This window comes from Marmota marmota, unplaced genomic scaffold (genome assembly GCF_001458135.2).
Source record: "Marmota marmota marmota unplaced genomic scaffold, marMar, whole genome shotgun sequence".
Lineage (NCBI taxonomy): Eukaryota > Metazoa > Chordata > Mammalia > Rodentia > Sciuridae > Marmota > Marmota marmota.
Genome location: NW_026000110.1, coordinates 748395 through 762901, shown reverse-complemented (window position 1 = coordinate 762901; position 14507 = coordinate 748395). Strand labels below are relative to the sequence as shown.

General features: G+C 59.0%; 1 protein-coding gene across 1 annotated transcript in view; it reads right to left on the bottom strand.

Moving 5' to 3' along the window:
* Xg (Xg glycoprotein (Xg blood group)) overlaps nt 1-14127 on the bottom strand; it is a 46351-nt gene extending 32224 nt beyond the window's left edge. Inside the window, exons 1-9 of the mRNA XM_015506867.2 lie at nt 13640-14127; nt 9919-9960; nt 8488-8511; nt 5894-5956; nt 5145-5210; nt 4408-4464; nt 2558-2614; nt 1026-1070; nt 107-142 (exon numbers count right to left, since the gene is read on the bottom strand). Of these exons, the coding sequence (XP_015362353.2) occupies nt 107-142; nt 1026-1070; nt 2558-2614; nt 4408-4464; nt 5145-5210; nt 5894-5956; nt 8488-8511; nt 9919-9960; nt 13640-14024 (775 nt within the window). The 5' untranslated portion in view covers nt 14025-14127. The remainder of the gene's footprint in view (nt 1-106; nt 143-1025; nt 1071-2557; nt 2615-4407; nt 4465-5144; nt 5211-5893; nt 5957-8487; nt 8512-9918; nt 9961-13639) is intronic.
* Between the last annotated feature and the right edge of the window lie 380 nt (nt 14128-14507).

Genomic DNA, 14507 nt, shown 5'->3' with positions numbered 1-14507 from the left:
GCAGTCGGGGGGGGGGGTAGGCGAGGGAGCGGCCACCGGGTCGAGGCGCAGCTCCTGTCTATACCGCACCCGCCCACCCGGGTCCGATGAGACGTGGCGGGCTCACCTTGTGGGTTGCCATAGGTGGACTGTCCGTCTCCACCTGCAAACAGAACAGGACACGGTCACTTGCTCAGCTCCGCCCGCGCACGTCTGAGAGGCTCAGGGCGCAGGCGCGGGGCTGCGGAGGGTTTGCATCGCGCTCGAAAGCGGAGCGCACGGGCCACGGGGACGAGATGGCCCGGCCGAGGGCAGGCGCAGGGACTTCGGGGTGGGCAGGGGCGCTCGGGTGTGCGACACACAGCGCAGGCACACACACGCAGCGAGCTACACCAGTGTGCACGCACACCCACCATGGCACGTGGCACACGCAGACACACAGCAACGCGTGTGCCCGTCCACACACAGGCGCACACATCCGTGCCCGCTGCACCTCTGAGGGCAGAACAGCACTGACACACTCGGTCAAGCGTGTGCAGACGTGTGGATCCACACACCTCCGTGTGCACAGAAAACACACGCAGGTACACGCGCTCACACACCTACACGCACACGCCATAGTACAGACGACTGCACACGTGCGCACCCCTCAGCTCCACGGTCAAACACACACGCGTACGCAAGAACACACGTGTGCAATTCACGTGCACACCGAGCACTAGAACACAGTGCATGCACACGCACCTGCGTGCACGCACGCAATCATGCACATTCTGCACGAGCACGTGCGCATGTCCAAACACACGCGTGTGAGCGCAAAGCGTGCTCACAGGTGCACACACACGTGCACCCGAGGGCCGCAGCTCCCCTCAAGATGTTAAGGCCGGGTGCAAAACAGCTCCCGAGCATCGAGGTGCATGAGCACAGGGATCGCAGACCTGGGTGTGTTAGTGGCCCCGCGGGGGGACAGGCGGGCCCCCTCCCACGCCAGGCCGAGGGTTAGTGGGGCGCGAGGACAGCGTCGCCCAGCGCGTCCCTTCCTTTACCATAGGGATTTCCATAACGAGGTTTGGGTCTGTAACCCCCTCTGCCTGCAGGACAGAAAGACCCGTGAGACGCGGACTGGACCCGGGGACCCGCAGGGCGCAGGCCCCACACCGGAGCCCAGCCCTGCCCAAGCCCCCCAGGGACTGGCTCCCGGGCACCCGGGGGCCTCCAGGGCCTGCGACTGACTCAGGGGCACAAATGCCTCTTGCCGAGGACACAGGCAGCCCCGCCCAGCGGTGAGGAGCCACCCGGCCAGGACCCCGTAAGTGACCAGCAGCGGAGGCCCCATCCAGGTGGCTCCCAGGGCCTGTTCCCTGTGAGGCTCCAAAGACCACTGGACCAGACACAGGGCCAGTCCCCAAGGCTCCCGGCCAGGTTAGGACACACACGGGCAGGACAGCACCAGAGCTCACAGCTCCTGCAGCCCCGAGGGTGGAGGCTGGACCAGGGGTCCGAGGCTGAGCTCCCTCCAGGGCTCCAGGGGGCTCCTGCTGCCTCTCCAGCTCCTGGGCTCCAGGTGGCCCTGGGCTGGTGGCCCCTCACTGCAGTCTCTGCCTCCGTCTCCACGGGGCTCCTCCTGTGTGCCTGTGTCCCCTCCTCTGTCTCTTGGGAGGACTCAGCCATGGCATGAGGGCCCCCTGACCCAGGAGGAGCCCATCTCGGGACCCTTCACTAACGACCTCTGCAGAGACCCTGTTCCCACACCAGGTCCCAGCATAAATTTTATGATGCAGCCCTGGCCCCAGGACCTTGGGACGTGCTGTGTGTGGAGACGGGTCTTTGCAGAGGGGATGGAGGTGCACTGAGGTCCCCAGGGTGGCCCTGACCCAGCAGGACTGGGGTCCTCGTAGAAGAGGAGATGAGGACACAGACACACACAGAGGGACAGCCCCGGGAAGGACACAGGGAGAAGACGGCGGCTGCCAGCCCAGGGGAGAGAGAGGCCTTGGGAGGAGCCTGCAGGGTTGTGCCAACGTCCACTGATAACACCTTTTGCATTAGTGAAATGCCACAGGCTATTGACATATGAAGTCTGCTTTGGGCCTTCCATTGGGTGGAGAGTGACGTTAGCAAGCAGAGCTCCAACTGCAGACTTCGCCATCGTCCCAAATACCGCGTCTCTCTCACGCCCCAAGCTTCCCCGTCTCGTGGGACCAGAGTTACAAGAACCGAGCTCGGGCCAGGTGCATGCCTGTCATCCCAGCGGCTCGGGAGGCTGAGGCAGGAGGATCACGAGTTGGAGACCAACCACCCAAGGAATTCCCATGTCACCGCGTGGGCTCCTTCGGGTGACGCTGCATCAGAGTCTCGCTCCCCATTAAACAGAGCTGTGGGTGCAGAGCCTGGGCTCCCGGGGGACAGACGGGGTCCTCCCAGCACAGACAGATGCTTAGAGTCCCTGACCCCAGCCAAGGCGGCCCAGCTGACAGAGGACCCCAGATACCAGGCCCAGGCGGAACCCAAGGGGAACCAGAAATTCCAGCACCTGGGTCCCCGCTGCCCAGCGCCACCCAGAGCCCACGGGACGCACCGTCTGTGTGTCCGTAGCCACCAGATCCACCGCTATATCCACCGCTGCCACCTCCTCCTGTCAGACAGAGAAGGAGGGACTTAGGGTCAGCAGGCCGAGCCTGTCTCACGGGCAGTGGTGACCGACGGGTAGGATGGCCAAGGTGATCCCGCCAAAGTGACGTCGTCCACGTGATAAATCTCACGCCAGGACCAGCTGTGGAGACTCCTTGGCTTCACACGACCGGATCTGCCACATTGAAATCACTATGGGTGCATGCTGCTACTGCAGAGAGACTTCCGAGGGACCGGCAGCCCCAGGCCAGAATGACCCGCTTCGGAAGTACAGCCCCTCCGAGGATCCCGATCGTGAACGCTATTATTATTATTATTGTTATTATTATTATTATTATTATTATTATTATTATTATTTTATTTTATTTTTTATTTTTTTGGTGCATGGGTCTGTGTGGACCGTCCCCTTCCAAACGCAGAGAATTTGCATTAGAAGTTCACATAGAGACCTACAGAAAGATCTGTTTCTGGCCAGGCGCGGTGGCACCCGCCTGTCATGCCCGCGGCTCAGAAGGCTGAGGCAGGAGGCTGGTGAGTTCAAAGCCAGCCTCAGCCATTTAGCGAGGCCCTCAGCAACTGAACGAGACCCTGTCTCTAAATAAAATGTAGAAAGGGGCTGGGGGTGCGGCAATACATTGTCCCTTAGGGATTCCATCCCTAGTACAAAAAAAAAATCCTATATATATGTAATGTCTTCATACCTCTTTAGATATACGCATATGCGGGTACACACGTGGAAAAAAATGTAGATCTTTGCATAAAGATATCTGTGGATACCTAAAGTCACATCAAGAGATATAAGCATGTGACATTAAAGGGTACAAACATATAAATGTGTGCATACGTGTTAGAAAGGTGCATACCTGAGGGTAGACATGCTTTGTATAGGGCCATACAGACATTCATGCAAATGCACAGAAAAAGGTACCTGCAGGGTCAAACAGGCATACATTTGCATATAATTATCATATGTAAATACCACGCATATATACGTATGAATGTCTATGCAAATATCATGCATATATTTGCATATAAATATCATACATATATGCGCATATAAATATATGCAAACACCATGCATATATTTACATATAAACATTATATGCAAATATCGTACATATATTTACATATAAATATTATGTGCAAATACCAGGCATATATTTGCATATGGATATTATATGCAAATATGATGTGAATATGCATGAACATATAATAGACACATAAAATGTACACACAGACATGATATATGTGTGTTTAGGGGCAGCTCTGCACATGCTGAATGCAGAAAGATTCACAGACCTATATAGAAAGATGGTCCATATGCACAAAGTTCTATCCATTTGTATACACATGAAGGTCTATACAGACAGGCATATATTAACCCCCTTCTGTATAGCCACAGGTAGGTCATTTTACCTGAAAATGACCATGATTTTCTTTTCCTTCCGTCCTGGGCATTGCCCCCAGGGGAGCTTAACCTCTGAGCCACACCCACGGCCTTTTTGAGTTTTTGTTTTGAGACCGGGTCTCGCTGAGTCTCTTAGAGCCTTGCTAAGTTGCCGAGGCTGGCCTCCAACTTGCGGTCCTCCTGCCTCAGCCTCCCGAGTCCCAGGGAAGCACCTTGGTGCCCTGAGTGAGCACAGGTCTTGAGAGGTGGGTCGGTGCACAAGCCCCTGACGCAGGGATGGACAGACCCTGTTTGTGTCCTGCAGGTGTGACCTCCGTCCTCATGGGCTCTGTCCACACCCACCCTCTCTGGGCACACCTGAGGCTCAAAGCAGCTCTGCACCTCCGTACCTGCGGGCGGCCTGGGCCTGGGCGGGTAGCGTCCATCATCGTCGTTGTGATGGTACCCTGTGGGGCAGAGGCACAGCGTGAGGCTCACGTCCCGCCCACACACCCCTGCCGGACCCACAGGTCAGGAGCCTTTGTCGGGGACAAGCCCTGTGCCCGCAGCAGCTCTTTCCAGGACACCCAGGGACCCCACAGACACATCGGCTGGGTGTCCGGTGGGCAGACGGGGACACTGGCCACCAGCCTTCAGGAACTGCACTCTGCAAACAGAGGGGCCTGCCTTGCTGTCACCTGGGAGGGCCCGTGCAAGGGTCCTGGGGCACGTCCTGCTCAGAGTCTCCCCATCAGGATGCTGTGCCCCTTCCCTGCCCAGGCGCCACCCTATCTCCTCCCGCCCCTGGTTGGCGGGGCCTCCAATGGCCAATGCTGCCCCCTGACCCTCACCTCGGCCCTGGAGGGGTCTCCAGCCTCAGCCCCTGCTCCCCACGGCCCAAGAACCTCCTCCTCTTTCAGGTCCAAAATGACCTCCCTCACCATAAAGCCACTATATGTCACCACGTGACACGGGCAAAGCCAGACGGACCTATATGTCATGCGATCCCCGGGCGCTGGCCAGCAACCCATGTAGCCCGCAGTGAAACTATTCCAGAGGGGAATTCACCGAGGAGCGCTGCGTATGGAGTTTCAAGTGCTCCCGGATCAGTCGCCTCCGGAATCTGAACGGGACTCAAGGTCCTTACCTCCTCCGCTGTTATCGGAGCTCCCAGGCTGTGGGCGAGGCTGGGGTTTCGGCCTTGGGTAGGTATCTGCAGGAAGAGAGCGCGGGGATTTCAGGGAAAGCGTGACACGCTCACCCCGAGCGTGTGCCCACCCCAGGACCTTTGCACACCACCAGCTGCCGGCCCCAGGACCTTTGCATGGGGTGTTCTTTCGGCGGGAATCTCTCTGCCTGATGCCTCTGTGGCTCTGGGGTAAAGGACCTCTGGATTGTCAGTCACCACTGGAGTGACATGGCAGGCAGCACTGCCTACATTGGGGATGCTCTGGACACACCCTCTTGGATACCGGCCACGGGGGGCTGCAAATTAACCGTCCAGCTCTGCACGCTACATTCAAACCCCGGAACCGGAGCCAGGGAGCCGCCTTCCTGTGCGCGGAGGCAGGAATGTGAACATCCAGCTCTGAGTCACACAGGGCCCCGCCCGAGCTGGGACCTGGGCCAGGCCCTCGGGTGGATGAGTCACTCGGGGAGGGGAAGGGCCAGCGTCCAGACCCCGTGGCTCTGACAGGTCCTGCGCAGGGAAAGCCCCCGGGGCAAGTGGTCAGAGCTGGGAAGAAGAAGAACCGGCCCCGGGTGTTAGGGAAAGGACCCGCGGTCCCTCCCGTTCAGTGTCAGGGACAAGAACAAAAAGTGTCCCTTGAATTTTGTCTTCCCCAAGCTCCTGGGTTGGGAGCCTCCTGGGGCCGAGGCTGGCTCGAGGGAACTTACTGCCTCCGCTGTCCGGGTTTGCAGGCTGGGGGCCGTGAGGGGGCCTGGGCTTGGGGTAGATATCTGTGGGTACAAGGGTGCAGGCTTAGAAGACCCCCCAAATCCTTCTATGACCCTTCTGCAGGACACTCACCTCAGGCTGGGTGCCATGGCCCACGTCTGTCTTCCCAGCGGCACAGGAGGCTGAGGCAGGAGGATGGCACTTTGGAGGCCAGCCTCAGCAATTTAGCGAGGCTCTAAGCAACTCAGGACCAGCCCATTGCCCGGCCCTGACCCTGCTTCCTGGTTTCTTGCCCTGTTTTCTATGCGACGGGGACGGTTCCCAAGTCCCCAGACACAGTCCACTCAAAGTCCCTTCCCGGGTGTCCACGCGGCTCTCCTTCTGTCTCCTCCGTGAATTTATTTAATTTTTATTTTTATTTTTTTGTGCTTCTGAGATGGAGCTCAGCCCAGGGTCCCCCTCCTCCAGCCGCACCCCACCTGCTGCAGTCACCACCCAGTGAGTCCATCCAAGTGGATTAATCCACTTCTAGGTCACGCCTGTCCTCATCTAATGGTCTGACCTCTGAGCACTTTTGCAGGGGTCCCCATGAGCTTCCGGGAGACCCTCGTATCCAAACCACACCGACCGGGTCCTGTGTTCCCAGAGCGCGGCCGCGGCCCGTGTGGCACCCACCACGCCGTCCCCCGCAGCCGGGACGTCCCACACGGAGCTCCGGGCGGGGGACTGTGGTGGTTTTGGTGACGGGGAACCCCACGCCAGGTCCCCGACGTCTGCCTTTGATTGACATGTCGCTAAGTATTTTATCATTTAAAAATAATGATCATAACTGTCACTCTTCATCAGGTCATTTCCGTCCCTGGTTGCAAAACGCCCCACGAGTGGCTCCCCAGGATGGGCCTGGCGCCCGGCAGGTGCCGCCCCACGGAGCTCCAACCCCCGCCCAAGAGCCACTGAGTCCTGTTTAGGGCGTCCTGTCCCGGGCTCCAAGTTCGGGTGACACTCGCCCTCTGTTTCCATATTTCTTTATACAGTTGTTGTGCACGTCCTGCTACCGTCTAGATAGGTGGCGTCCCCAAAGGTCATGGGTGAGACCAAGCAGGAAAGTTCAGAGGTGACATGACCACCTTACAGAGGTGTACACTCATAGTGGATGTAGATTCTGTGAAACGCTCCTGGGGGACCCCATCCCTGGCCCTCGGTACCCACCTGCTCCTACCTGACCAGCCCCTTCCTGAGTCTTCCTGAGCTGCTTACGGCCTCACTAAGTGGCTGAGGCTGGCTCTGAATTCGCCATCCTCCTGCCTCGGCCTCCCCAGCGGCTTGAAGGACAGGCGTGCGCCCCGCACCCGGGTCCCTCTGCATTTCAACGGCGACCAACTCCACATGGACACCTGTCACTTATGGCAAGCCTGAGGCCTCTCCATGCCTCACATCACCCTCAACCCACGCATGGCCATTTTCCTAAAGGTCTCCTTGGTCAGTCCCCTACATCATTTTGGTCCTCGAAATACGCCCTCTGGGACCCAAGGCAGGTGTCCCCAACTGTCGCTGGCTGACTTACACAGCGGCCCCCAGGATTATTTGGCATCGTCCTTTTGACTGGCACTCCGAGCTGCCCAGGAGCTGGATGGACCAGGACACGCACTGCCCCCAGGGCGGGAACCAGCCCTGGGTCCCCAAAGCGCGCCAAACAGAACGCGATGCATCCGCGAGTTGTCATTGAGACCGACCTGAGCAGCTCACTACCGCCCCCAGTGGTCGGCTCAGGAACGGCAGGGCGGGCAATGGTGACCCTTTTTTGGCGGGTTAGGTGGGCGGCACCAGGGACTGAACCCAGGGACACTCGACCCCTGAGCCCCGCCCCCAGCCCTGTTTTGCATTTTATTCAGAGACAGGGTCTCCCTGAGCTGCTTAGGGCCTCGCTCTGGCTGAGGCTGGCTTTGAACCCGTGATCCTCCTGCCTCAGCCTCCTGAGCCGCTGGGATGACAGGCGTGAGCCCCTGGGCCGGCCCCTGGCCACCAGTCACCCACTTCCCATCTCTTTGGATTTCTCGGTTCTGGCCACTTTATATAAACAGGATCCTGGGCTCTGTGCCCTTTGGGGTCTGGCCTTTGTCACCGAGAGGCTGATGTTCATGTTGTAGCTGGTGTCGGGGCTTCATCCCTTTTCATGGCTCGGTAATATTCCAGAGCGGATGGGTCACCTTGTTCCTTTTTCATGGCCTAGTCATATTCCACAGCGTGGACGGACCACATCGTGTGCATCCATTCATCGTTTGATGGACCCCATGCCCACCTTTTGGCTTTACCGAATCGTGCTTCTACAAACACGGCTTGCTGTGTTATCAAAACCTGATATTATCTATTTCTAAAAGCCTAACCCTCCTAGTGAATACGATGGACCTTCTCACGGTGGCTTCTTTGATTTGCATTTGCCCGGTGACCTGCATTTGCTTGTAACGTCCACTGACCGGCCCCCCGTCCCTCCCCCCGACACCCTACAACAGTCCTACAAAGCGTCCACACCCATCGCTGCCAAAGCCTCCAGCCCAGGGTGCGGCCCCCCGTGATGCCCGGAACGGCCACTCACCTGAGCTTGGCTTCGGGGTGGGTTCTGCGAACAAAGAGAGAAGACAGATTCAGTGAGCCTCCAAGATTTATCGGCTGCTCGGAGAGAGGGCGTCCACGTCCTCGTTCAAAAGAAACCATGAAGAGAAACTGCAAAGCTATAAGGAATGGCTGTCTGTCCACCAGCTGCCCAGGGGCTGTGTAGGTGCCCACAGAGGGCCAGCAGGGACGACAGCACCCAGGACGGGAGCCACGGGCCTTGGGACGGCAGGTTTTTGCATCTGTGAAGCTGAGATAAAGCCACCCTTGGTAGGATTGGGAAAAGCAAGTCAAGAGATATTTTCAGCTTTCGAAACGGTGCGTCTCCTCACTCCTCTGACCCACTCATTGATTCACGCTGCAAACATCAGCTGGGTGCCCACTAATACCAGAAGAGGTGCCGGTCCCTCTGGGCACCCAGATCACCCCACGGTGCACATGGGAACATCCAGAGCCTTGGGTGGTCAGAATTCATGGATGCGGGTATCAGGTGGGGAGTGCTCAAGGTGCAACCTTGCTCTGTGACTTAGGTGTGGGCGCAGGTGGGCGTGTAGGGGCAGCAGGGGGTTGGAGTCTTCACAGAGCAGAGAAGATTGGACACACATCCCGGGTGTCCAACGGCCAGAGTCCTTCCAAGGACCCGAGTGTCTACTGGAAGTTCTGTCTGAAAAGCTGTCTGCCATTCCCTTGGTAGGAAGTGGCCGGAGAACGGGAACCGGGGGACAGCATGCCCAGTCCTCCTTCCCAGAGCCCCCCATAATCTACTTCCTGTCTGTGTGGACGCTATGGTTTAGGTGGAGGTGACCCCCCAAATCTCCTGTGTTTCAGCGGTGTAATGATAGAGTTATGAGAGCTGTAGCTTAATAAGTGGATTAATCCACTTGGATGGACTCACTGGGTGGGGACTGCAGCAGGTGGGGTGTGGCTGGAGGAGGGGGTCCCTGGGCTGTGCCTTTGGGGTCTCTGTCCTGTCCCTGGTGAGCAGAGCTCTCTCTGCCCCCTGGGGCCCTGTCCTGAGCTGCTCTCCTCCTCCAGGCCCTGCCGCCATCTTGTTCTGCTCCCCTTGGGCCACAGCCGTGGAGTCGGCCACCAGGGACTGGACCTTGGACACCATGAGCCCCAAATAAATTTTTCCTCTTCTAAGCTGGGGACGGGGCTCAGGAGTCCAGTGCCTCACCAAAGTCCCCTGCGTACCCCTGGACCACAGGCTCAGATCTAGCAAGACAAGGGTAGGAACCGATGGCCAAAGTGGACCTCTGCAGACAGGCTTCTAGAAGGGCATCTGTGGGTCTCCCGAGGAGGCTGGCCTCCCTGGAGAGAAAGCAGACCTCAGTCCCCAGGGATTCCCAGCTGACCCCAGAGCCCTGGCCCAGCGGGGACCAGGCCAAGCCCCACTGAAAACATGGGCACTTACCTGGGTCATCCAGGGCGTCCGCCAGGTCAAAGTCTCCCTGAGCTGTTGGGAGCAGAGAGGGCACAAGTCACATGGGGAAGCAAAAGGTGACCGATGACAACTGCAGGGACCTCTGTGCTCCTGCCTGCATGGCCCGCCGGTCCCTCTGGGCACCAAGATCACCCCACTGTGCGGCACGCTGTAGGATCTGACTCCCCTGAGCCCCAGTCATTTTGTACGTGGGAATCGAGTCTCTGTGGGTTGTGGTATCGGAGGGGGCCCTGCAGCCACCCTCCAGGATACCTAAGGGTGACCGTGTAAGGAATGATGGTGGGTGGTCGGGGACACCCTGTCCAGTCCTGTTGGTGGCATTTCAAGAATCCCACCCACTCATCTGCCCCAGGACCTTGGCATCACTACCGTGCATATTTCCCAGGTGAGAAACCCGGGGCACCAGGAGGTGAAGGGCAGCGCAGAGGCTGAGTCTGCACTTAGACTTAGTCACCAAGTCCCAACGGAGGCGGGGCCTGGGGAAACCCCGGGAGCCGGATACTGGGTGTCCCCAGCCACAAGTCGTCCCCGCTCCCTGGGGTGCCCTGCTACAGGCGAAGGTCAGCGGCTCCAACCACATCACGGGCTCTTCCCAGCCTTTCAGGTGTCCTGTGAGGGAGCCACCTCCCTCCCCGGGGCTCCCAAGGCCACACCCAGTGTCCCACAGAGCCAAACCCTCTGCCTTACGTCCCTCCGTGGAGGCTGGCCTCTCTGAAACGCTGTTTCCCAACAGCACTGGGGTGGAGGCTGGGTCTTATCAGAGAAGCCAGGAGGGCAGGGCTGGAGACTGTCCCCAGATATCACCAGTCCGCAGCAGGGGCCGGTTGGCCCACGGAGGTGTCTTCCAGAGACTCCCCTCGTGCACCCCTTGTGTGTCCTCTCTTCTCTTTTCTTTATTGGGGAGGGGTATTGGGGCCTGACCTCAGGGGTACTGGACCCCCCTGAGCCCCCTCCCCAGCCCTATTTTGCATTTTATTTAGGGACAGGGTCTCCCTGAGTTGCTTAGGGCCTCGCTTTGGCTGAGGCTGGCTTTGACCTCGCGATCCTCCCGCCTGGGCCTCCCGAGCCTCTTCCCTATTCATCCCATGGCCTCCTGCAGCTCTACAGGCGGCGGCGGGGGGAGGGGGGACCCCGTGGGCGGGCAGGACGCAGGAGGGACCCCAGAGGAGGCCGNGCGTGGGTGCCATCCGGGCCTCCCGGTTTGGCCTCCCGAAAGCCAGGCGTGGCGCCAGCCCCTGTCCTGCGAGATGGACGGGAATCTGCCCTGCGATGGGGGGCGGGGAGCCCAGCCAAGAGTCCCCGGGAGGGGGGGGGCGCGCTCAGGGCGCGGCCAGCCCGGGCGGTGGACATCGCGCGGGCATCTTGCTCTCGGGAGGCCACGGACTTCAGAACGTGTCTCTGACTTGCTTTTTGGTGACTTGCGCTGTGTGGCCTCTGACTCCAACCCTGCTGTGTTCTGGGACCCCTAGCCCACCCCCACCCCCCCAGGAGTTGGGGACAGCAGCCTGCTGTGCTGTCCTCTGGTTTCAGGCTGGTCCTCGGTGGCCGGTCCCCGGGGAAGGCCGGTGGAGACTCGCCTCTGCGCAGAGCGCAGCATTTTTGCACGAGATGCCCCGGGCCCCGCGCATGCGCACAGAGAGAAGTCGTGCGGCGGGTCCTGCAGGGGGCGCTGTGAATGCAGCTGAGACATCCGCCGGCCTCGTCCTGCAACCAGACCCCGGCCCCGGCCGCATTTGGTGCAAAACCATGCCACCTGCAGAGACCCTCCGATCCTGACCTCTGTCCACACCCGCCGCCGGTTACCCGTGCACACAGCCAGCAGCCCAGACCCCGCGGCTCGGTTCCACCCAGAGGAGAAAACAGGCCCCGGGCGGGGCTTGGAAATGAAGGGAAAAAAATAAAAAATAATAATATATGGGTTTTTTTGTTTTTTTTTTAAGGGTTTCTAAAGCCCTGGGCGGGCGCAGCACCAATTCCAGCAGAATTTGCACACGAAGCGCCGCGGAATTGAATTCAAGTCTACCGAGGCCGCCTGATGGCAAACACAGCTGGCTCATCTATTGTGTTGTGCAAACCACTGTCACCTCATCTGCAAAACATCTGCCTTTCCTAGTGACAGTTGGTTTTTTGTTTTTTGTTTTTGGCACCAGGGATTGACCTCAGGGGCCCTCCACCCCTGAGCTCCGTCCCCAGCCCTATTTTTGCATTTTATTTACAGACAGAGTCTCCCCAAGCTGCTGAGGGCCTCGCTCAGTTGCTAAGGCTGGCCTCCAAATCGTGAGCCTCCTGCCTCAGCCTCCGGAGCCGCCGAGATCACACGGCACTCTCCACGATTTTTTTTTTAATTTTTTTTTTCCTATAAAGAGGATTTATTGCGGTTTCTCGGAAAGCGGTTGCACAATGGCTTTCTAAATCTCTGGACCTTGAGGAACTCCCTGGAGCCCTTGCCCAGCACGTGGGAAGCCCCGGGGTGGATTCTGAGCTCTGCAGACACAAAAAGAAACAAAGTAACAAACAAGGAGAGGCCACTGTCCCCTGGGCAGCCGTCCTCCCTCCCTGCATTTCTGTCCAGTGTCTGAGCACCTCAAAGCCCACGGATCTCCCAGGCTCTCTGCAGAATCAGCTCAGGGTCTACTTTGCAGGGACTGTCACCAGAGACCCCCACCACAGCCACCGCACTGCACGGAGACCACCGCAGCCTCAGGCAGAGAACAGTTCTGCAAACACACCTGCCCGGTACCGACTGCCCTGCCTCCTCCTCAACCCTCGCAGCCCACAATCAGTATTTCAGTAGGCATTATGCACCTCATGCATACACCATCCATCTGCCGTGGAGCCTGGGGACGTCCCCAGCACCACGACCAGGCTGTTCACACTGCCAGCCTCCAACCTAGGAGCTCAACAACCCTCTCTTCTTAATAAAACACCCGGCCTCAGGTATTTCGTGCTGTCGACGGAAAATGGACGAAGGAATACAGGAAGCACTCGGAGAACTCATGTCACCCTTCTGGCCACCAGAAAGACCCTTTTCAAGGGCAAATGAACAAGGCTTTGGAAATATTCGTTTATGCACCTGACCAACGGCCAGTCAGCCGACGTCCCCATCCATTTCCAACGAACCCCGGTGGCTAGATAAAGCAAGTGACTTCCAATTATTGTTGGTGGCCATCTCTGGACCTTCTACAAGTGGACCGTAACCCCCAAACTGAAGCAAGAAAGTCTGGATTTAAAAGTCCTGTTGTCTCAGGCCAAATGCACGGGAGGCGAGATCGACAGGTGGCATCGGAGTGTGTAAGTGTCCCCCTGAGGTTTTTGGTCACCAGAACCAGCCCTGGGCATCTCCTCCGCCCATACGCAGCCAGCTCCTGTCTTAATGACACCCTGTCTTCAAACAGGACAGACAAGAAAGGCCAGTGTAGACCCGTCTAGAGGAAGCCCGTCCCTTCCTGACCGACCATTCTGCCTCTCCCAATCCCCTCTGTCCATCATGCCCTGGAAGGACACTCGGGGTCCCACGAACCTTCTCAATGCGGTTCCACCCTACAGTCCCGAGGTCCCTGCGCAACCCGATGCCCCATCCCAGAGCCTGGGAGGCGGAGCGTCTTGGTGATTCTTTAGTAAACTTTGGCGTCAACTCTCTGCAGGACGCGGACCTGCGGGAACCCGGGCTCGCGGGGCGCCCCGTGCTCACCTGGGGCGCGCGGCAGCAGACACAGGAGCAGCACGAGGCCGGGCAGCCCCCGCCGGGTCTCCATGGCTGGCTGAGGTCCCCGGGAGCGTCCGTCCCACGTCGCAGCTGGTCTCCGGCCGCCCCGCCCTGCCCTGTTGACTCCGCTGTCCCCGGCCTGGGCGGGCAGCGAGCGCTGTGTCCAAGTGGAAACACCAAACCAGCCGCGCGCGCGCTGCGCTCCCCGTGCCAGGAACACCCGACTGCGCCCGAGCCCGGATTCCACGGAGCCCGGGGACGAGTGCTCACACGCTCGCCCAGCGCCAGCTGCTCCGAACTGTCCCAGCCAATGGCACCAGCGCAGGCCCTGGGGCGACCTGGGCGGGGCCACGTGCCAATCATTCAGCATCCGCGGCGGCTCCTGGACGCCACCGCTGCACACCTGCTCAGCCACGGGGACTCGTGCACCCTGGAGTGCGCAGCCCGCACCTGCGCTTGGCTTGGCTGAGACCCCTCTGTCACCGGGACCCCATGTCGCATGCAAAGTCCTGCACAGAGGGTCAGGGCATGGCCGCTGTAATCCAGGATCCCAGGGACTTCAAAGAATCCCCTCCTCTCCCTGCAGCCCCCAATTATCTCTGTGAGCAGCAGAACCAACCGTCAGAAGGGGCGAGGGATCCTAGTGGCCCTCTCTGTCTGTCACCTGAGCCATTCGAGGGCAACAGAAGCCGGCGCAGGTTTGAAGTCTGCCATATTGGATACGTTGGTAGAGTCAATCAACAAACATCCGCACACTAATCTGTGAGGAGCCACATGCGTTATAGAGAGCAAGATAATGTGTGTGGGGTTGGAGAGAGGGACACATCATGAAAGCAGAGACGGGGAGTATGAT